We start from the raw sequence: 22,932 nt of genomic DNA, 5'->3' as shown, positions 1-22,932 counted from the left end.
ACAAAAAGTTGTATATAAAAGGTAGTTTTTCACAAAAAATCGGTAGTTTTTCCCAATCCTTTCAATTTTCATTTTTACACATAACACGAGCAAACCGCCAAAATTTTCATTCCAGCACCTTCATTTATTCGTCCTCTCCGCCATTTTCACCTTCATTCCGCTTCTGTGCCATTTTCACCTTCATCTTCCTCCATTTTCACCTTCAATTTTCCATTTTCATTTTTTTGAAACTCATTCTTAAAGTTCAAAACCCATTTTCTTCATTTTTCTGGGTTTTTACACTCTTAAAAACACGCACCTACGAACCCTTAAAAACACACACCTAAGCTACCACCCTCGCAATCTTTCCACTACCTAGAGTCGCACGGCTAGCCGAAAAACACCACCTACAGTTTCCTACTATTGCAGTGCTAGCCTACATCGATTGATTGTTTTAGGCATTGATGAATTCAATGCTCCATTACCGCTGTCGTGGTCGCACAACATTGGTATAGCCTTCTAATTCGTCTACTCACACATTCTATCTCCTGCCAACCACTGCCAACGGGACTATACAAAAAACCCTAACCAGCCCCATTAGGAACTTGTAAACCGTTCACAGGGTGAAGGTTACACCCCTTAACGATCCAGGAGATCATTAACTCCAATAGGTCTGGAACCATGACTGGAAGTTCAGGATGAGAGTACGAATCCAATCTAAAAGAGAAAGAACTCGCCCTATAAAATAGGCCTATACTTTATTCTACTCGTACTCATGTGCGCTTTCTAACTAACATGCAATCAATAGGTTAACCCTAAACCTGTTTATCTATATTGGTTGAATATTAATGCACAAATAAATCTATTATTGGCGATCACTTGAATTATAATCAAATTAACCCTAAACAAGATTATTAAATATCCTATTAAGCGTGATTACAAGTACAGATTCCCTTTAAACATGCATAAAAGACGTGATTAAGAAATAACAATAAATATCAAGCAACATAATAATAATCATCATAATCAAAATAATCATTTTAAAGCATAATATTAATAGCAAGATCCTAGGCATGATACTAACAAGAATAATAACAAATCCTAGCATGTCCCTAAACATCAAACATTAAAGCTTTAGCCCTAACAAGGTCCTAACATGATATAAGGAAAGAAAATAGGAAGCATCATAGAAATCGTAATTGATATTAGAAATAATAATTAACCCTAAACATGATAATAGGAAGCAATAAAATATCCTAACATGATACTAGGAATCAAAATAATAATCTAACATGATTTCTATATCAAAAGATCAATGAAACAATTAAATTACTTACTTCGATGCCTCGTACCTCTTTCTAATAACAAAATACACACATTAGTAACTTCAAGGAAAATATTAATAAAACAATTAAATTAAATAATTGAAATAAAGAGTTAAAAAGTTTAGACTGGATTTGGGACCAAACCCTTAGAAGGTATCAACCTTTCACGTCTAGGGCGAATGCAACTTCGAATTTGGCTAGGTGTGTCTAGTGCTAATGAGTGCGGAATTGTGTTTGTAAAAGGCTAGACTAGAGAGAGAGAGAATAAGCTTTAGCTTAGAGAGAGAGAGAATAAGCTTTAGCTTAGAGAGAGAGAGAAGAATTAGAGAATTATTGTTATAAAAACACAGCATCTTGTCGCCATTTATAAGAAAATAGTCCGAAATTGATAGAAAAAAGAGTTAGAGTTCGAAAAAGAATAAAACAGCATCCTGTCGCCAACAACAAAGCTTGCTGCTAGGCGACGAACTTGGCGCCAGGCGCTGCACTGCAGCGCCAGGCAACAAACCTGTCGTCAGGCGATGCAAGAGATTTCAACACATTTTCCACACGAAATCCACTTCTCAATATGATTAAGTTGTAAAATCCACGTTTAGGGGTAAAATTGTATTTTCGTAAAAACACATATTCTATTCCAAGTAAAACTCTAAAACATAAATATCAATCCTAATTCCTTTAGGATTTAAGAGAACCTTCTAGATAGTTCTAGAAGACTATAATTAATCCTAATAGCTTTAGGAATGATAATTAATGATAGGCCCTCCTCTAGATCATTAGGCCACATATTAAAACCAAATCGGGCCCAGTTTAGTATTTTGGCCATAACTTCCTCATTATTCATCGAAATTGGGCTTATAATATATTGTTGGAAAGCTCTTTTCGAGCCCCATCCAACTACACCGTTATTGGACCCTTGTCATGGACCAAACTAAACAGGACTGGCTATTTTCATAAAATAGAGCAGGTTTTCGAAAATAGAAAGAAAGATTTTTTTAATAAAAACTATCCGCAACACTAGACTTTTCACACTTTCACTTCATTCGATGATGATTCGACGCGAAAGGTATTCATCACTGGGTTTGGTTTTAGGGAGACAGAAATGGGTGTCTACAAGCACATATAGCACATGGCCAGTTATGCTGTGACCTACAACTTACCTCCTTCATTGTGCATAAAGAGAAGGTATAAGTTTTTGTCGTTGTTAATTCAAGGTCCAAAGCAACCAGGCAATTACATCAATGTGTATTTAACATCACTTATTGATGATTTGATTATGCTTTAGGAAGAAGGTGTTGAAGTGTTTGATGCACATTGCAATGAGAAGTTTAATTTTAAAGTAATGCTCTTTTGCACTATTCAAGATTTTCCGAATTATGGTAACCTTTCGGGGTACACTGTAAAGGGGGAAACAACTTGTCCCATCGGTATGGAGGATTGCAAGGGAACGTGGTTAAAAGCATCTAGAAAGCATGTTTATCCGGTTCATCGTCAATTTTTGCCGCCTAATCATCCATATCGCAGGAGAAAGAATGTGTTAAATGGGAAGCAAGAGTTTAAAGGGCAACCAAAAGTCATCTTAGGTGAAGAGGTGTTCGATAAGGTGAAAAATATTGAAATCACATTTAGCAAGAAGCATAAATCGACCCTTTCTACGAAGGGGTTCAAAAAGTGTTCATATCTTTGGTGGCTTCCTTAATGGAAACATCTTTTTGTGAGACATTCACTTGATGTTATGCATATTGAGAAGAATGTGTGTGATAGTTTGATTGGTACCTTATTGAATATCAATGGTAAGACTAAAGATGGAAAAAAAGCCAGGGATGACTTGAAGGATATATATGGGGATTAGAGGTGAACTCCATGCTATTGATAATGATACAGGTCGAACATACTTGCCTCCCGCTGCTTACACTTTGTCAAGAAAAGAGAAAATCAAATTTTGTGAAAGCTTGGCAGGAGTGAAAGTGCTAGAGGGTTATTCTTCTAATATTCGTAGCCTTGTGATTATGGAAACCTTAAAACTTGTAGGCCTTAAGTCACATGTTTGCCATGTTTTGATGCAACAGTTATTACCTGTGGCAATTCACTCAATTTTTGCCTAAAGATGTTCGTTTTGCTATTATCAGACTATGTGGATTTTTTCATGCAATTTATAGCAAAGTCATTGATCCTAAAGAGTTGACTACTTTGGAGAATGAAATTGTTGTAGTTTTATGTCAATTAGAGATGTACTTCCCTCCATCATTTTTTGATATTATGGTTCATTTACCAGTCCACTTAGTTAGAGAGATAAGATATTTTGGTCCGTTTCACATGAGAAATCAGTGGTGTTTTGAGAGGGAAATGAAAACCTATAAGGGATATGTGATGAATGCTTTTCATCAGGAAGGTTGTATAGATGAACGACTGTTTTATGAAGAAGTTCTTGCTTATACCGGTGACTTTTCTTGAATTCAAAGCAGATAGGGCTTCCTATATCTCGTCATAGTGGAAGAATGGATGGTGAGGGGACCATAGGTCGAAAACAATGTGACTTGTCTTATGATGATTGGCATAAAGCGCATTCATATATTCTTCATAAAGAGGATGAAGTTATGCCATATACATGGAGCAACACATGAGTTACTTGAGGAAGTGAAACCAGAAAGGCAAATGAGAAATCATTAGCTGCCAGACATAGTATATCATTCACAGTTGGTTCAAAGCTCAAGTAATGAATTATTCTACTTTAATTTCTGATCGATTGAAGAGTTTGGCATTCGGGCCTAATTTCAATGCTACTTACTATTCTGGATATGTTATAAATGGTTGCAAATTTTACACAAGGTTCCAAGATCAACAAAGTACTATGCAGAATAGTGGTGTTACTTTAGAGGCCGAAGCCTTGCATTTTTCCAGTGCTAAAGACAAAAATCCCGTGAGTGGTTTGATGAGGTACTATGGGGTTATTGAAGAGATTTGTGAGTTACATTACTCTACTTTTTCAGTACCTGTTTTTAAATGCCAATGGGTTGATAATAACAATGGGGTCGAACATAGTAATTTTGGGCTTACATTGGTTGATCTCAACAAATTTGGGCATAAATAAGATCGTTTCATCTTAGCAAGTCAAGCAAAAGAAAATGTCAACAGTTATAACCCCGAAGCCTCGACATATTGATGATGATTATGGTGATGATAGTGTGTTAGACAATGCTTAGGTTACGCGTAAGGTACATATTAAGGATGATGTAGCCGATGATGTTTCAATATATGTGAGAGATGACCAAAATGAAGGCGTGTAGATTGAAAAAGAAGGGAACTAAGAGAAAGCGTGCTAAAAAATCTTTAAAGGTGTGTGACTATTCATTGCCTTAATTCTTTGTGGTTGTTACTTTATTTTTTTCAACTTCAATTATAAATGTGTGCTTGTGTAAATCATTTTCATTTCTTCATTGCTAATCTAAATTTCTCCATCTTAGTCATTATAGCATATTCTGTTTAGTTTTTGGCATTTTTTTTGTTATTAATTTAACCACTCATGTCTCTCTACATTTTGACCTTCTGTATAGTAGCAGAATGGCTCGAAAGAAATCGCAAGTGCACGCAACAGACAATTCTGAATGCGAGGAAGAAAGAGGTCGTACTGTGCTCCGAATAATTAGGAGAGCTATTTAGACTGGCACAAAAATCCCTTTACAGTGGCATACAACCAGGAGAATCCCTATAGGTGTTCATAGAGGTCATTTCTCCACCTACATTGGTGTAGTTGTCCGTGAAAAAGTGAGCATCACCTATAGAAAGTGGTTAAACCTGCCAAAAGCACTCATTGATGATTTGTATGACAATATTTCGGTATGAAAATAACATTTTTAGGTTTTAAAGGAAGAGAACCTGAATTATATATAGATACTCACTACACCAAAAACTAGATTAGAGATCGCAAAATATAGAACGGTTATCAAAGGTAGGCGTTCTCCAGAAGAATATAGATCGTTTTAATATAAGAGGCGTTCTGTATGTTAATACATATAGAACGGTTAGCTAGTTAACCGTTCTGTATTTCAATTTACTCAAATAATTAAAAAAAATAATTATTTATTATAGATAATATAGAACGGTCATCTTGACAACCGTTTTATATTATATTAATTAACTTTTTTAAATTAGGAGGAAATTATATACGACGTACATACGGAGTAATAATTTACCCAAACGAAGGCGGCTAAAAGAGTAAAAGTAAAATTGAATCCCGCGCATCAATTTCACTTTCATCAAAAAGTGAAACCTATCTTTCTCATTCAATTCACCATCAGGAATAAAAAAGTTAAACCTCCATCAAACATCCACAGAAAAATCATCATCAACCGCTTACTCCACCGCCGCTCCACCGCGTCTCCACCGCCGCTCCACGTCTATCTGCAGTACCGGCGTACCACACTTGTCTGCTGAGCCACCTGCTGTAAATTGAGGTAGGCTTGATTTTTTTTTTTTTTTGTTCGAATTTTTGTTGTGGTAGAGTAATTGGATTATGATAATTGTCAATCTGATTGCATGAATCATACAAATTATGAAGGAAACAGAAGTAAATTCGTAGAATTCGGATTTTAGGACTAATTCATCGATTGTTTGCATGTAAATTTTTAAGCCAAATTATTGCATTAAGTTCAATCAAATTACCCTTATATTTGTCGAATTTACTGTTATTTCAATTGTAATCAAAATTATTTTAGCCAAATTAATCTCACCTAATTTCAATTTAGAACCCTAATCAGATTTTTTTTTTAAAAAAAAAAGAACAAAAAGATAGGACTTAAAACAGTGAGATAAACATACAATTTTTGGTTTTGGTTTAGTGAGGTAATATATGTTGTTGGTAAAATTGATGAGGATATGGCTGAGCCCATTTTGTGAATGAGGTTTGTTTAAAAACAAAATGTTTTGGTTTTTAAGATCAGACAAAATTAGATATAGAGTTTGATGCCCAATGGAACAGAAAATGGTAAGTAGAAAGCAAAACAAAGAAGGGGGGCTAAATATTCTACTAGTAAGAAAATGGTAAAGGGTGTGCAGTAGTTTTGTGGAAATTGTGTCTCTGATTGTGAAGAGAGAAGAGAGAAGAGATAGGAGTCATAATTGTGGTACTGAATTATTTATAATACTAGTAGTAATAATAATAATAATATCTCAAATTTGTGGCTTTTTATGGGGATGTTGCATGTATATTAAATAATGGTAAAGGTGGGGCCTTCTTTCACTATTGAACAATGTTGGGCATAATTGACTTGATAAGCTCGCATAACAGGAGCTCTTTGGAAGCTGCTGATGTGATGTACCACCAGTTTATTGCTAAGTATTATGTTGTTGCTTTGTTAACAATTCTAATTTTCTGCCTTAATTTGCTCTGTTTAGTTTCTTCAGTTTACGAATTAGCAGGGTTAATCTGGGATTTTCATGTGCTGGGTTGTATTGACTATTATTCTCATTAATTAATTAAGTTCCTTGGTATTAAAAAAAAAAAAGTTCGCATAACAAAGCTTATTTCTAATTAAAGAAACTAATGAAAAAACAGGTTATGAGGTGGTCCAATAATTACATTATATGAAAACACATTATAATATTGTATCATTCATTTGCACTAATAAAATAGATTCTTATACTTTAGTAATTAAAGAGCTTAAATAAATTGTTATTTACATGTAAAGCTAAGTTTATTAGCTTGTTTTTATTTACATTGTTGTAGGCATTAACTATGGTAGTGTATGTTAAAATTATATCCATAAGTATATAGAAAGTGTAGATATGTTTGTGATTTGAGTGTGTTTATTTTTATTTTTAACTTCCTAGTTTGTAGATATGGACCGAACTTGGATAACCACAAAAAAATTAGGGGATCCAGAATATGAAGCCGGAGTTATGGAATTTATTAAATTCGCTTTGGAAAATAATAGTAAAGGGCGTGATAAATTGCCATGTCCTTGTTATATCTGCCATAATCTTATGTATCACAAAGCTGATGTGATACTTAATCATTTGAGTAAAAGGCAATTTGATAGAACATATACTTGTTGGCATCGTCATGGTGAAAAAAGGGAAGAAATGACAAGCAAGGATGCTCAAGGCCATAATACCGATGAGGGTAACGAATTAGAGGACATGACGAGTCAATTCGTACACAGAGTAGATGATGATCCCAATGCGATGGAAGAATTGTTGAGTGATTCTGAGAAGCCTTTATATAAAGGGTGTAAGTACACAAAGCTATCAGCTTCACTTAAGTTATACAATTTGAAGGTGGGTCATAGTTGGACAGATAAGAGTTTTACAGCATTACTTGAGTTCTTGATAGATGTCCTTCCATCTGATAATGTTTTGCCAAAGAATACATACAGGGCAAAAAAAATATTATGCACAATGGGTTTGCGTTATGAAAAAATTCATGCGTGTCCTAACGATTGCATACTTTATCGAAATGAAAATGAATCAGCAAAGAGTTGCCCAGAGTGTAATCTCTCAAGGTACAAGAAAAAGGAAGGAGTTCCAGCTAAGGTTTTGTGGTATTTTCCAATTATTCCTAGGTTTAAACAGATGTATTCAGACCCGGTAGATGCAGAGAAGTTGACATGGCATAAATTTGGTCGGAAAAGGATGGGTTACTTAGACACCCGGCTGACTCACCGCAATGGAGATTTATTGATGGGCAATTCCCTGATTTTGGTAGTGAAGAACGAAACCTACGCCTTGGGTTGTCTACTGATGGTATGAATCCATATAGTTCCCTTAGTAGCATCCATAGTACATGGCCGGCCATGCTAGTGGCTTATAACTTACCTCCTTCGTTATGCATGAAAAGAAAGTACATTATGTTGTCAATGCTTATTTCTGGACCTAAACAACCAGGAAATCACATCGATGTGTATTTGGCACCTCTCATTGATGACTTAAAGTTATTGTGGGAAGAAGGTGTAGAAGTGTTTGATGCTAATCGGAATGAAATGTTCAATTTAAGAGCAATGTTATTTTGCACCATACAAGATTATCCAGCATATGGTAATCTTTCTGGCTATTCTGTAAAAGGGGAAGGTGGTTATCCTATATGTGAAGATGGTTGGAAAGGCAAATGGTTATCAGCATCTAGAAAGACAGTCTACTATGATCATCGTCCATTTCTTCCTTTGGATCATAATTATCGTCGAATGAAGAAAGCTTTTAATGGGGAACAAAATTTTGAAAGTCGCCCAAAAGTCTTTACTAGCCAAGAAGTATTTGAAAAGATGAAAGACATTCAACTTACTTTTGCAAGTTAAAGAAAAATAAAGATGCCATTCCTAAGAAAGGGTACAAGAAGTGTTGTGATTTTTGGCGTCTTCCTTATTGGAGATTTCTCTTTGTCCGACATTCTCTAGATATTATGCATATCGAAAAGAATGTGTTTGATAGTTTGATTGGCACACTATTGAATATTTCAGGGAAGACAAAAGACGGTGTTAATGCTCGACTTGACTTGAAGGAAATGAATATGAGAAATGAGCTCCATGCCGTTGAGACTGAAAAACGGGACTATTTGCCACCTGCTGCTTATACACTGTCTAAGAAGGAGAAAGTTGAGCTTTGTGCATCCTTAGCCGGAGTTAAAGTGCCTGAGGGTTATTCTTCAAACATTTCTTCTCTTGTTTCAATAGAGAATTTGAAACTCGTGGGCTTGAAGTCTCATGACTGCCATGTTCTTATGCAAGATCTCTTACCTATTGCTATTCGTTCAATTTTGCCAAAAAATGTACGATATGCCATTATCAGGTTATGTCTTTTCTTTAAGGCAATATACAGTAAATTCATCAATCCAAAAGATTTGGATTCCTTAGAAACTGAAATTGTTGTTATTTTGTGTCAATTGGAGATGTACTTTCCCCGGCTTTTTTGATGTAATGATACATTTGCCAGTTCATTTGGTAAGGGAGATTAGATTTTGTGGTCCCGTGCACAATAGAGCTCAATGGGCCTTTGAAAGACAAATGAAAACTTATAAGGGGTATGTTAAGAATGCTTATCGGCTTGAGGCTTGTATCGCTGAGAGAATGCTTTATGAGTTAGCTATGGAATATTGCCTTGAAAGTTTAGGAGATATGAGGACAGTAGGGATTTCTACTTCTCGACACAGTGACACACTTGAGGGTAAGGGAACCATTGGTCGTAGAGAACTTGACTTGTCTTCTGAAAAGTGGCACATGGCCCACACATATATTCTTTTCAATGAAGATGAAATTGCACCGTATATTAATAGACATATGAATTTTTTGAAAATGCATAATCGAAAGGCTAGCTCCAAAGCTTTAGCTATTGAACAAAGTAAAACATTTCATCTTTGGCTCAAGGATCAAGTAATGAAAGAGATCAAAAATTCCCCACAAACTGTTTCTGACCGACTTAGAAGTTTAGCTAATGGTCCTGATTTCTCTGCCTCATTTTTCTCTGGTTATGCCATTAATGGATACACTTTTTATACTAGGGAGCAAGATGATAAAAGCACTATGCAAAACAGCGAGGTATGTGTTGAAGCGGAAGCGATGCATTTGTCTAGTTCTAAAGATAATCGACCTGTTTATAGCAAAATGCAATACTATGGGGTAATTGAAGAGATATGTGAGTTGCATTATATGGGTTTTTCGATACCTATTTTTGGTTGCAAATGGGCTGACAATAATAACAATGTTGTATGCGATGGTTTAGGGCATACTACTATGAATCTCAATAAGATAGGTCATACAGAAGATCCATACACTTTGGCTAGTCAAGCTAAACAAGTGTTTTATGTTATTGACCTGTGTGATAAAAGAAAATCAGTTGTTGTCACATCGAAACCTCGATATGCCATTGATGACAATTATGACAATATTTCTTATGAGGAGAGGTCTACCCCTAGTGAGGCACAAAATGTGGATGATAGTCTTGATGATACAACAACATATATACGTAGTGATCATGAAGAAGGGATTTGGCATGACAATGAAAATAGTAATGCTAATAATCGACCTAAAAAGCAGCGTCGTACAGGTTATTATGCTACTAAAAAAATCTGATTCTTATGGTTCTTGTATTGAAATTCATAATCTGTTCTTGATATAGAGTTTTTAGACAAATGCTTTATTTTATTTGATTTTAATGACACTTCTTAGAGATGATTTCTAATATATTTGTATGTTTGCAGGTTGATGTCAAAAAAGAGAAAGCAAGCAAGTGCTAATGAGGCCTCTGAAACTGGCGAGGCTGAAGAATCTGCTGAGTGTGAGAATCGAAGGGGTCGTACAGTAGCTGCAGTAGTTGGAAAAGCAATTCTGAGTGGTGTCAAAATCCCGTTGGAATGGAATCACAATAAAGTGCCAATTGGGGAAAATAGAGATATTTTTTCATCATACATTGGTGTAGTTGTTCGTGAAAGAGTGAATATCAATTATCGCGACTGGGAGGAAGTTCCGAAAGAAGTTATTGATGACCTCTTTAAATTCATTACGGTAAGCTATTTAATTTTTTGGTTTGAAATCTAAATATTGGTTTGGTCATTTTTTTTTTTTTGCTGGAGGATGTCTTTTTTTTGTTTTCGATGGTCATACAGTTCTTGAAATAAATTAGCTATACTACTAAGCGAGACTGCAGTAATTCTGATGAGGCTAAGCATTCATATACTGATTTTATAAAGAGTTAGTATAACAACAAGGGCTCTCAAGACTGTAAAATGCCAAGGGTATTATAGCTCAAATTATTTGCTTGATTTGGATGATATCGAGAAATCTTGAATGCTCAATCGTGTATCACCCTAGGGGAGTAAGTAACAAGGCCTCCTCTTGTTGTGACTTCTGCTTGTGTTACTGTTATGCTGTTCTCTCGGAAAATTCGAGTGACATCAGACAACAGTCCAGCCCTGTCTATCGTGCATAACTCTAGCTTCAGTCCCTGAAAATTTGTTGTAGTAATGTCATTACTCATTAGTTTGTTGGACTAAAACATATATAAGAGTATACAATTTAGTATGTTACTGTAACATTAGTATACCTCAGAAACTCTTCTCTTAATAGCAGCTTCAAGACATTGGATGACTCTTTGCCTTTCTGCCTCTGATTTAACAGGGGAGCCATCAACATGCCTAATGTAGTATTCCTGTGAGAAAACATACTAAAACATTAAAAAATGTGAGTACATAGCTTAATTAGGAAAAACCATACTAAAACATAATAAAACTAACTGCTGACTAGCTTAATTATGTAATTGTTTGCAATCAAGATAAACACAATAGATACAGGAAACAGGAAGGGTCTTTACCTCGAGTAATTTTATTCTCTCCTTCAAAGTGATTACTTTTTTAGAACCAACCTCTTTAAGATTACGTTCTGATTTCGTATTTTTGGAAGAACCTCTCGGTTTATCTTGAGCTATGGCTCGCCCATTCACATGAAACTTCTTCTCAATACTCAAGATAAACACTTGCTTCCTTAATTTCTCTTTCTCCAACTCATCCTCATATAAAGAATCCTGCAAGTTGCCACATTGAGCTTTTAGTTCTTCCACTTCAAATTTCAGACTTGTAATTGCCTGCTCTTTCTCATTCTTGAGATTTCTCAACACAATCAATTCCTCAAGTGACTTTCCAGCCACCTCCTTCACTGAAGAAGTCACTTTAGGAAATATGCCTAAATTCTTTACCTGAGATGAATGTGATCTCTAAATTAGACATATACAAGTAACCCCATAGTATTACATAGCTTTTTTTTTTTTTTTGTTTTTTTTTTTAATTGACACTCAATGGAGGTGATCATGAATTGTATCTTTGTATAAAGATTGCTGGTGTAGTACGTATGTTCTGTTTTACTCATTTGTTATTATTCTTGTCTTATGAGTTACATGGTTTTAAACCTATTACATATTAATGCATGTCAATGAATTGTGCAGAGAGGATTTATAGTGCCGGAAGAACGTAGAAATTATGTATTAGGGAGAGCTTTAATCCGGTGGAGAGCTTTCAAGGCCAGATTAAGAAAGGATTGGATGTACGACACCAAGGGAGTACATCCAAATGTGATTATAAAGAAGCCACATTCGATATATCCATTTATAACACAAGCTGATTGGACCAAGTTCATTGAAACATATACTAATGATGCGTTTAAGGTAATCTTTGAATTATAGCCCATAACTAATCATAGTTATGAAAAAACCTTTGAAAACTGGGAATTAATTGTTTGTACACTATTATATTGAAAGGAACTAAGCGACAAGAATCGAGAGAGGGCGAAAATGAATACTTCAAGATATCGAGGAGGTCGAAAAGGGTACTTATATTATGAACAAGAGATTGTAAGTTTAGAAATGATTATGTCAGATTTTTTGTTGATTTTTTTTAAGGAATAACAGTAAATGGCATTGTGTTATTTGTATTGTCAGGCTGCTGAACTTCAGAAACAAGGAGTGCAAGTTAGAGACGTGCCTCGACATTTGGTTTGGATAAGAGCTCATTCCAGACAAAAAGATGGTGCAATGACCTTTGACAATCCTGCTGATTTTGAAATAGCTCAAACAATTGTGAGTTTGTTTATACTTTTGAATCAAATAAATTATTTGGCTATAATAGAGTACACTACCTTAATTAGGTTGTTTATTATTGATGTCAGAAAGCATTGGAGGCTCAACAAATCCAAGGAAAAATTGAGGCCACTAGCCAGAATGATATCCTAGCGAGAGCATTAAAGAATCCTGAACATGGTGGTTGTGTTAGGGGCGTTGGGTCGGGTGTTACTAATAAGCTGTACTTTGGCTACAACAAACCATTACCACAAAGTCAATTGCAATAAGATCTCAAGTGTCTCAAATCAAAATTAGAAAATGTGGTTAACACACAAAATTTGTTGTTGTCTTACTTAATGTCAAGTGGTCAGATTAACGCAGAGCAATTGAAAGAACTTGGTGATTCAAATGGAAACCAAGTTGCCCATCAGTTAGCGGGTATCCAAGCTGGTGGATCTGGTGGCCAAGGTTTAGATGGCCTTGGCTTGGGTCATGAAAGTTGGCTTTAAGGTCTTAGCTTCCAACTTGCCTCAGAGCAAACAAAGTTACCCATCAGTTAGCAAGTGTCCAAAAGGGTGGTTCTGGTGGTGAAGAGTTAGATGATCATATAGATGTCTTTGGCTCCAAAGGTGACCAAGGGGTTCGAGGTTTCAACTTCCAAGAGCAGAATTTTCAAGCATGTGAGGTTCAACCCGAGCCATACCATGTTGCGTGGCCTGAGGAGGAATATGTGCTAGAAAATGAGAATTTGGAAACGCATGTACTCAATAATGAACAAGACATTACTGGCCAACCATTTCCAAAGGTAACATTATTTCATAATACTTATATGTTTGATGTAAGTACATATATCCTAGATTCTTCTGATGGTGTTAAATTATAGACTACTACATCTTATCAATCCACAAAAATTTATTAATACCATAATCCATATTTAGGGAGTTGATAGTCTTTGTTCCTTGGCAATTAAGAGTGACAAAGGGGTTGATATAGTTGCTATTGGAGAAGTGTATGTTGGGATGGAAGGTGAAGTTGTCAAGCATCATTTCAAGCCCGTCCCAAGTGGTCATTATCGAGTTTGTGTTAAAGAAGAAATCAACCCAAATGCACCTCTGCCATGTCCTGAAGGGGAGATAAGATACATTTGTCAAACTTTAAATTATTATTTAATATGGCCTTCTCACTTGGTTTTTCCTATAAAGAAGGTAAAATTCAGTTTTAAATTATAATTATCTGTCACATTATATACCTGTTAATTTTTTTGTGCTGATTTTTTTCCCTGCGATTATATGACAAGGCTGATAAGCAAGTCACTAAAGAAATCGCTGCACCATCTCCACACTCGCCATCATCACAATCCTCATGCACTCGAAAGTACACAATAACTCATGCTGATAAGTTGAAGTTGACTTCTAATTTGGTTCGAGTATTTAAGGATGTTGCTATTGCAATGAAAACGAGCGGTAAAACCAAATCTTTTACAGTTTTGGCTAGAGTGTTTCAAAATGAGCAATGTATTACCCTTGATTATGAAGACATGCTTGACTGGTGCTTCCAAAGAGAGATAAAATCGTCACACATGTCAATTTTAATGATGTAAGTGTTGTATCCTTTGCTATTTCTAGGTTAAATTTATAACGCTTTTTGATTAATGAGCTAATAAATTTAAATAAATATTTGATATGCAAGGTATATGAGTGAGATTGTTCATACAGAAGGTTTCTCAGGGTTGTATGGATTTTGTGATTGCAACTATCTATCCCCGTATGCTCCAACTGTGGAAAAAGACGATGATCGATGTGATTATCTAGCTAGGCTATTTTCATGTAATGATTCCAAAAACAAAAATCAACTCTTCTTTGCCCCGTATTATGAGGAGTAAGTTCATATGAGTCTATCACATATTTTTTATTTTTTATCAGTTTTATTTCTAATTCCTTTTAAACATTCATTATTGTATTTGAATTCTATTGTTTTAATCAATATAGGGGACATTGGATGTTGGCTGTTATTTGTCCATGGGTTGGTTTGGTGCATTGGCTAGATCCCGCGGGAGTAAAAGATGAACCTCCTAAATTTGCTCAAACAATAATCAACAAGTATGTGCTAGATTACTTATTTTGTTACATGTTAACTTCTTTTTATGAAAGTATTTCAATGCTATTACTCTAATATTTTGATAATTACTTAGGGCAATGATCAATTTTAGCGCGGAACATCGAAAGGATATCACAAAAATAAAGAAGAAACCTTACATTAAATGGATAAGCATAGAGGTATTTGTATCTTTAATATAATTTTGCAATGCTTAGTACATAATATATGTTGATACATTATATATAACTAGGTGTTTGATTTAACCCTCCCCTTTTTTTTGGTTTGTATTAGTGTCCTCGTCAAGCTAATGGCTCTAGTGATAGTGGATATTACGTTTGTCGCTACATGATTGAGACAATTGAATCTAGACAAATGATCATCCCCGACAAGGTACGACATTTAGTTTTAATGTATTTTGAGTAGCTGATGCACACATCTGACTATACTCTCTAAAATTTGTAGTTTTTGCACAATTATGCTCTCTAAAACAGCTAGGAAAGATTCTAACAGCTGACTAAAATGCTTAACGTTATTCCCTTTGACCTATGTTTCATCTCATGAGAGTAATCATGGGTAATCTTGGGGATGCACAACCAGAGTGTGAAATGTAATGTGGCTTTGATCAGCTTATGATATTTTATATTACTGCTGATTTGTCAATACATACTGCTTGGACACCAAATGAAGATTTTGGTATCCTTCTGGAGGCAGCAGTTATGTATGACAGACGTGTTGCAGCAATCTTGAATGAGGATGATTCAATTAAAGAAGAGGTCCTTTGGGATGAAATGAACGACGGGAAACATAATATATACCCTAGATTGCTATTTGTGATAACAGGTGCTTGTTGTCTAGACTGATAGAACCATGTCCCTGGTGAGAATCAACCCTGGTGAGAAAACTCTTCACTCTCTTCCAGTACTTAATCATCAGTTAAAACCCGAGGGGCCATCATAATGCTGAGAAGCTGTTGTTTCACTGCAACCATCACTGGCAGTCAGCTTCTTGACAGCAGGTAGTCATTTAAGCCTCTAAGCTAGGAATTTGCTTATTCAAGCAGTGGCTAATATGGAGATTGACCAAGCTCTTCATGCTATTGATGACTTCGCCCCTGTGTCTAATGACCCTTAACTACTAACTGAGGCTTATTTGTTATCCATGCCCCACAGTGACTAATATGTATTTGTTATCATTATGCAATATCCTTAAATGTAGAACAATTTATTGTATATTATTAACTAATATGTATGTATTATACATTGTTTTGTAGTATTTTAAGCAAGTTCCTCATACATATTCTCAACAAATGATTGACGAGCTTAGAGAAAGGTGGATTTCATATGTTACCGGATACCATCAACCAAACGACGACGATGATGATTTATGTGAATTGTAGATCAATATGGTATTGGTATATTTTGGGGCATCAATTTTTTTTTTTTTTAATCAACATTAACTAGAAAGGTTTTTGATATTTAACTCACGTATTTGTTTGTATAGAACAAATTTTGTATGAATGATTCAATTTAATTGTGGTTGGATGTTTTAAATTATATATATGAAGTATATTTTGATGGCTTTCGTCGTATCTGGAAATATTTTTGTTAATTTTATTATACAGAAAGTTATATTGCACGTACAGGATCTTGGATTTATTTTACATATGAAATGTGAAGATTTTCTTACAGGATATATAAATTTACAAGATATAAAACAGGAATACAGGTCTAAAATGAAATACAAAAAAAATTCAGATTGTTAAAATACAGGAATAATACGGAATAAAATACATACGGTATAAAATACATATGGCCGGATTTTTTTTTAAAAAAAAAAAAACATTAGAGAACTGTTATCTAACTTAACCGTTCTCTATTGTAATGCAATATAGAACGGTTAAGTGGCCTAAACCGTTCTGTATTCCTTCCTTGGTGTACGAATTTAAGAAGGGAAAAGAGAACGGTTGTGACTAACAACCGTTCTCTATTTGTTATTATATAAAACGCCTACACGACCCGTTCTCTATACTTTATACATCGCTTAGCAGAAGAACGCCCCTAAGGCGATCTATAAAGCCTATTCTAACAGTTCTCTAAGGTCTTTTTTGTAGTAGTGACTTTTACATATGACAAATTTCTGAATTTCTTTTGGGTACAGTGGGGGTTTCATGTCCTTGAGGGTCGCAAAGGTTGGATTATGAAACAAGCTTGCGTTCGATGGAGAGCTTTCAAGACTAGATTAAGGCTCAAGTGGTTGTACTTGAAAGATGGAACCATCAACGATTCTACACCATTGAAATATCCTTTTATATCTAAAGATGATTGGGAAAAATTCATTCAAGCTTGTAATTCTAGGGACTTCAAGGTGCAAGTTCACTATGTTGGCATTTATTTTATCTATGTTTTTTTTTTTTGTGGATTAACTCTGACATCAAATATAAATATTGTAGAAATTGAGTGAAAGAAATCGTGAAAGTTCAAATAAGAGGACCTCAAAATATCGAGGTGGGAGACTTGGCTATCAATCTTTTGAAGAACCAATTGTAAGTATATGCTAAACCTTTTTATAACTACTTTATGAAAACAATGAGTTCTTGATGATGTAACCTTCTGTTTTTGTCTTCAATAAAATTTAATACTTGTTGTTCTAACTACTAGCTGGTGTATCATATCCTTTTATAATACTTGTTGTGATCAATTGATGTTAAAATAGAGCTTCAAAAGCAGGTTTAAAAGCATACAATACTTGGTAGAAATGGTGTTCAAGTGTAGCTCCCAACTTTTTGTTAAAAATGTATTTAGTTCTCTGCTATTTCATGATTCAGAAGCTTTTATGCTTTCCTTCCTTGTAATATTTTCCCTAATCTGAGATACTTTAATATAATAGTTGGGAGAAAATAGAAGTGTTATGTTTTTACCTTTGCCTTGTTTCTTAGCTTAATAGTGCTCATTCCTTTGTCATGTTAATTTAATCAAAGAATATTTAGAGAACACGATTCAGAATTTTAGAACTTTTGAAATCTTTTGTGCTTCAGCTATATTTTCTATTTTTATTTGCAATGGTAGGAAAAAGAGCTGGAGAAGCAAGGAGTACATGTTTCATACGTGCCTCGGCATTTGACTTGGATCAAAGCTCATTCTCACGTGAAGAATGGAGTTTTAACTTTCGGTAATCCTACAGATAAGGAAATCCATGATGCAATAGTGAGATATATTAGCATTTGTTTCTGTTGTTTTTTAGTCACTAAGATTATTATTTAGTGACTAATATAATTCTTTGTGATAATTTCCAGATTAGATTGGAGGCGTAAGTTCAAAAAGGTGAAATACTCACTATAGGTAGAGATGACATCTTAGCAAGAGCGTTGGACACAGAATACTTTGGGTTCAACAAACCACCTGCACGTAGCGAAGTGAATGCTAAAATGAATGCGATGAACTCAAAGATGGCATCTATGATAAAGCGTAGAATTTTATCGTGTCATTCATGATGTCATGCTTGAACCAAGAGCAATAGAGAGCATTCATGGCTGGTGGTGCTCAGCAAGGTGTTTTTGGTGGTGCCACTGACACTACAGGTTTAGGTGGCCTGCTTGGTGTTTTTGGTAATAATTTGTGTTTTGGTGGTGACTCCAATGGTTCTACAAACCAAGGGGCAGGTGGTATTGGGTTCAATGATGCTCATATAGACAACACTTTTGGTCATGAGATCCCATTGACACAACTCTTAACTGGAGGTATGAAATGCCATGATGGTGAAGGGCCACAATTTAGACACGATTCACCAGGGTATAGATCTCATGAAGAGGCCTACTATGCACATGAAATTGAGTCTAATGCAGAAGCTCGTCATACAAACATCCCTATTGTGCATCAGCAGAGCCATATTGTGTCCAATGGCCTGAGGTGAACCATATCGATCAATTTGCACCTACCACAACCCCCGCACAGATAAGTGAAGTTGTTGATACCATTAGCAAACATACGTACATTTCCTGAGGTTAGCCATACTTTACACATATGATTATGTGATATTTTAGCTATGTAGCTTTAATGGTATTAGCAGTAGAGCTTATATCTGCACATATTATGAGGTTATGTCCTTCCTAATCAGAATCTGAAATCTAGCATAATCATCTGAAATTGATGTTCAGAACTGAACTGAACTGAACTGAATTTCAAAACTGACCTGAAGATCAAAACTTATATTTGAATTGCACATATGATTATATGATCTTGGTGTAGGAAGTTAGCTTGTTAATATGATCTAAGGTAGGTTCTGAATTATGAGTTAAGAGCAGATAACAGCAGCAGACCCTTGAGGAGAGAAAAGGACACACTACACCACTATGATAGAATAGGAATGAATAGAATAGGAATGGATTAAAATAATGTGTGATGTGTGTTATTCATTTTAGAGTAATCAAACAAAACTCAAGTTTTCCTCTGCATTCATTCTACTGTTTTATTAATTTACATTGAACCACCGAATCTACAACATATACTATGTTGTGACAACACTTGTGTGCTCATTTTAAGGGATGGAATGGCTGTTGCTTGGCAATTGAGGGAAGCGACAAATCTCTACAAGTTGTTGCTAACGGACAAGTCCTCATAGAAAAAAACACCGAAGTTCTTGGTAATCATAACACATCCTTGCCCCCTAGTCATCGTCGAGTCACCATTACAGAAGATATTGTGCCAACTGCTCCTCTCCAATGCCCAAACAATGAATTGCTTTTTGTGTGTCATGCTAAGAGATCTTATAAAGCTTGGCCTAATCATTTGATTTTCCTCAAAAAGGTAGCATTCTTCCTTTTATTTATTTATTTATACTATATGTCATTGAACCATGTCTTCATATATTAACTTATAGTCTTATACGATATTTTACAAATGAAGTTAGGTAAGATTTTTTATTTGCTTATTTTAAATCATGTTTTTTTTGCCTTTTATTTCTATATGCAGGTTTCTCCATGAATACGGTGTGCATAATGCTTTTTCTATATTAGTTGTTTAAAAGAATGTTTAAAAGAATGAGAGTGGACACGTAAAGTATTTGAGTACCATTTTTGTTTCTCAAAGCTTGAACAACCTGTAAACAATCGCTCTCAATGATAACCTCACGTATCCCCAAGTCTGCAGCAAGTTGGAGACCCCACAGAACAGCCTTTGCCTCAGCCACCCTTACCTCCCAGCTCGCACTACTCTGCTGCACCCCCGCTGCCATGACAGTCCCCTCCTCATCCTCATAACAGCACCCAAGCCACAACCCAGCTCCACATTAAAACCAGCATCAACATTCACCTAACTTTAAGCTATTTCTAAAAATCTTACGGGCAGCCTAACATCCGACCTGATAATTTAGAGCCTATTAGAATCTAATTATTCTGAATTCAAGCTAGGTTAGGCTATGATTGGAAGGAAATCTCTCCCAACGAACATATGTTGCATTCCCTCTAACCTAAGATCGACCTCAAATTAATTCAAGTTGGAACAATTGTTAGTTGATCTAAGCATTTGTTGATTACATATGCAACTTAAATCAATGGATATTGTATAACCTAAATGGAATAGTTTTGGCTCAAAGTTTACAAATGACAAGTATAGTTCCTTTGTTATGTAATTATGTTACTTTGATTGTTATTCTTATTCATTATTTATGCTTTAATATATGTAATTTCAATTTTGTTAACCTGATTGCTTCTATATTGCTATGCTATGCTGTTTTTACTAATAAATTCCTCTTAAACCAAAGAAAGTTAGGGCAGTATTGCTATGTTAAACAATATCTGCCCCCTTTTACATTTTGTTGTTTTTCTTATCCATTCTTCCTTCTAAAGGTACCTTGCTGCATTGGACGTTAGCTGTTATTAGTCCGTGGAATGAATTGATGTATTGGCTAGATCCACTTGGGGCAGAAAATAAAATTAACTCATTCACTAAAAAGATCATCACTGAGTATGTATAATTGCAATAACCGTGTCATTAAATTCTTAATTTGTTATTACTGTGTATTTGGAAACTATTACAATTTTCCTATCTTCATGTAATTGTGTAGAGGAATCAAACAATTCAGCTCGGTCCATCGGAATGACATCAAGAAAATAAAAAAGAATGCATATATTAGGTGGGAGCAACGACAAGTAAGTTATCTAAAGTTTTACAGCAGTTGATATTATGCAGTTTAATCCTAAAATAGAATATCTTGTTAATGATTAATTGTTTGCATTATCATAGTGTCCTCGTCAACCAGCATACACCAAGTATTGTGGATACTTTGTTTGTCGATATATGCTGGATATTGTGCAGAAAAGAGTGTTATGGGTTTCCAAGCAGGTACATTACAAATATATGTAATTTAAATTGGTATAAATTGTCCTCAGCTCTAACCACCTGTCTGTCTGTCTGTCTGTGAACTGTGACTGTAACTCTACAGTCTGTATGCAGCTTAATCATATTAACCACCAAAAATAATTTAGCTTATGCAATCTATAATAGCTTGTATTTTGATATGTAGTTCTGATCTGATCTGTATTTCTGATTGTCAGGTCTGCTTTTCATTTTAGAATCAGCCTTGAAATTAAGTTAGGAATGAAATTTGAAATTGGAGTTCTGATCCCCCTTTGGAATTTCATTATAGTTGTGATTTTCAGTTCTAAAATTCATTTCTTTTCTTTGCTTTGTTATGTCTGAAATACACCAAATGAATATTTCATAAACAAAATATTTCACCCAAAAAAAAAACAGCACCTACTTTCCAATATTCACAATTGATGTTGTAGGCTTGTAGCTATAATACCTAGAGTTTTGCCTATTAATCATTTCAGTGGCAAGGATATGACCGCAAAAGTAAATACAATTATCATCAAGACCACTGCATTCCATCAAGGTAAGACTTGAATACCTTCATTAGAAGAACCATTCAATGCACTATCATCAGCTGCAGAGTCATCAAGAGTTACTTTATCTGACTCGATATTACGTTCACTTGTGGTCGAGTTCTTCTTTCCAAACATCAACAGCCTTTTAAAACCTTTTGACGATTTCCCTGAATCAGCTTCTGATATAACAACACCTGGCTTATGAGCATCAGATACATCTACTTTCGTTGTCTGCATGGCTTTCACTTCCATTTCTATGCTTGTTGGTGGTGCCTTCCCATATATCGACTCAGACATGCAGGGATCCTCCAAGGAGGAGACCCGGGCATAGGGTGGCTGGTATGGTTTTTTGCGAGTGTCAACTTGGGACAAATCTTGTGACAATTTTTTTGTCTATTAGCAGAGAATGTTAGATATACAAACGAGGCTGCTAACTAAGGATTAACACTCACTTTAAAAAGAGAGAGGAGGGGGGGGGGGGGGGGGGGGGGGGATGCTCTTTTGCTTTGTTATGTCTGATTTTTCAACTTTTGGTTAAATATCTCTCTGATTTCCGTAAAAAATAAGTAAATAAATAATACTTTTATTTGATGACATATGTTGTATGTTGCAGGTCTTTTCTCCAATTTGTACATATTCTTCGGAAGACATTGATGAAATGCAAAATTTATGGATTAAATATGTTCTTGATCATTAGTCAGATGAAGAAGATTCGTGATGGATGAGCTTAATAATGAATCAGTTGAGCTTGAGTACGAGATAAGCTTAGTGTAAATCATTATACTTGTGAATCTAGCTCTACTTTTGACTTCCTTTTTTTTTTTTTTAGGAAAAGCTCTACTTTTGAGTTTTGTTTTTGAATATTAGAATTAATGAAAATTTTGGGTTTTATTTCTATTGCAGAGAATTAGTTTTTGTATTAAAGATTTATATATATATATATATATATATATATATATATATATATATATATATATATATATATATATATATATATATACTATTTGGAAAATTTATGTTAATTTCTATATATATGTATTAGCGGCAGGTTCAGCAACATAACATATAGGCGCCAAAATTTATTGCATGAATATGAATTGCAAAAGGAATATTACA

At 34.9% G+C, this 22,932-nt stretch overlaps 2 protein-coding genes and 1 long non-coding RNA gene across 3 annotated transcripts; all 3 read left to right on the top strand.

Moving 5' to 3' along the window:
* Nucleotides 1–5,541: 5,541 nt before the first annotated feature.
* LOC145559716 (uncharacterized) lies at nt 5,542–12,486 on the top strand. The gene is made up of 3 exons (XR_014092895.1): nt 5,542–5,755; nt 10,489–10,792; nt 12,225–12,486. It is a non-coding gene; the product is annotated as an uncharacterized LOC145559716 (long non-coding RNA).
* Nucleotides 12,487–12,539: 53 nt separating this feature from the next.
* Nucleotides 12,540–13,366, top strand: LOC145559715 (uncharacterized). Its single transcript, XM_081621058.1, has 3 exons — nt 12,540–12,629; nt 12,717–12,854; nt 12,944–13,366. Exons 1-3 carry the CDS (start codon nt 12,570–12,572, stop codon nt 13,121–13,123), a joined length of 378 nt encoding a protein of 125 aa, XP_081477184.1. The 5' UTR covers nt 12,540–12,569; the 3' UTR covers nt 13,124–13,366.
* Nucleotides 13,193–16,523, top strand: LOC145557594 (uncharacterized). Its single transcript, XM_081618766.1, has 8 exons — nt 13,193–13,255; nt 13,354–13,641; nt 13,775–14,041; nt 14,134–14,432; nt 14,526–14,935; nt 15,028–15,112; nt 15,225–15,323; nt 16,204–16,523. Exons 1-5 carry the CDS (start codon nt 13,193–13,195, stop codon nt 14,716–14,718), a joined length of 1,110 nt encoding a protein of 369 aa, XP_081474892.1. The 3' UTR covers nt 14,719–14,935; nt 15,028–15,112; nt 15,225–15,323; nt 16,204–16,523.
* The last annotated feature ends 6,409 nt before the right edge of the window (nt 16,524–22,932 follow it).

The sequence above is a fragment of the Chenopodium album genome, chromosome 9 (assembly GCF_948465745.1).
Source record: "Chenopodium album chromosome 9, dcCheAlbu1.1, whole genome shotgun sequence".
NCBI classification, from domain to species: Eukaryota; Viridiplantae; Streptophyta; class Magnoliopsida; order Caryophyllales; family Amaranthaceae; genus Chenopodium; species Chenopodium album.
The sequence above is the reverse complement of the archived record's forward strand: the minus strand, read 5'-3'. Positions and strand labels throughout refer to the sequence as shown.

Excerpts from the sequence above, each read along its gene's own strand:
- LOC145559715 (XM_081621058.1), top strand. The coding sequence starts at position 12,570 with ATGAATACTTCAAGATATCGAGGAGGTCGAAAAGGGTACTTATATTAT. Across the intron at positions 12,630-12,716 it reads TATATTATGAACAAGAGATT|GCTGCTGAACTTCAGAAACA; the intron begins GTAAGTTTAGAA and ends TTGTATTGTCAG. Across the intron at positions 12,855-12,943 it reads TTGAAATAGCTCAAACAATT|AAAGCATTGGAGGCTCAACA; the intron begins GTGAGTTTGTTT and ends TATTGATGTCAG.
- LOC145557594 (XM_081618766.1), top strand. The coding sequence starts at position 13,193 with ATGTCAAGTGGTCAGATTAACGCAGAGCAATTGAAAGAACTTGGTGAT. Across the intron at positions 13,256-13,353 it reads GTGATTCAAATGGAAACCAA|CTTCCAACTTGCCTCAGAGC; the intron begins GTTGCCCATCAG and ends TTAAGGTCTTAG. Across the intron at positions 14,433-14,525 it reads CACATGTCAATTTTAATGAT|GTATATGAGTGAGATTGTTC; the intron begins GTAAGTGTTGTA and ends TTGATATGCAAG.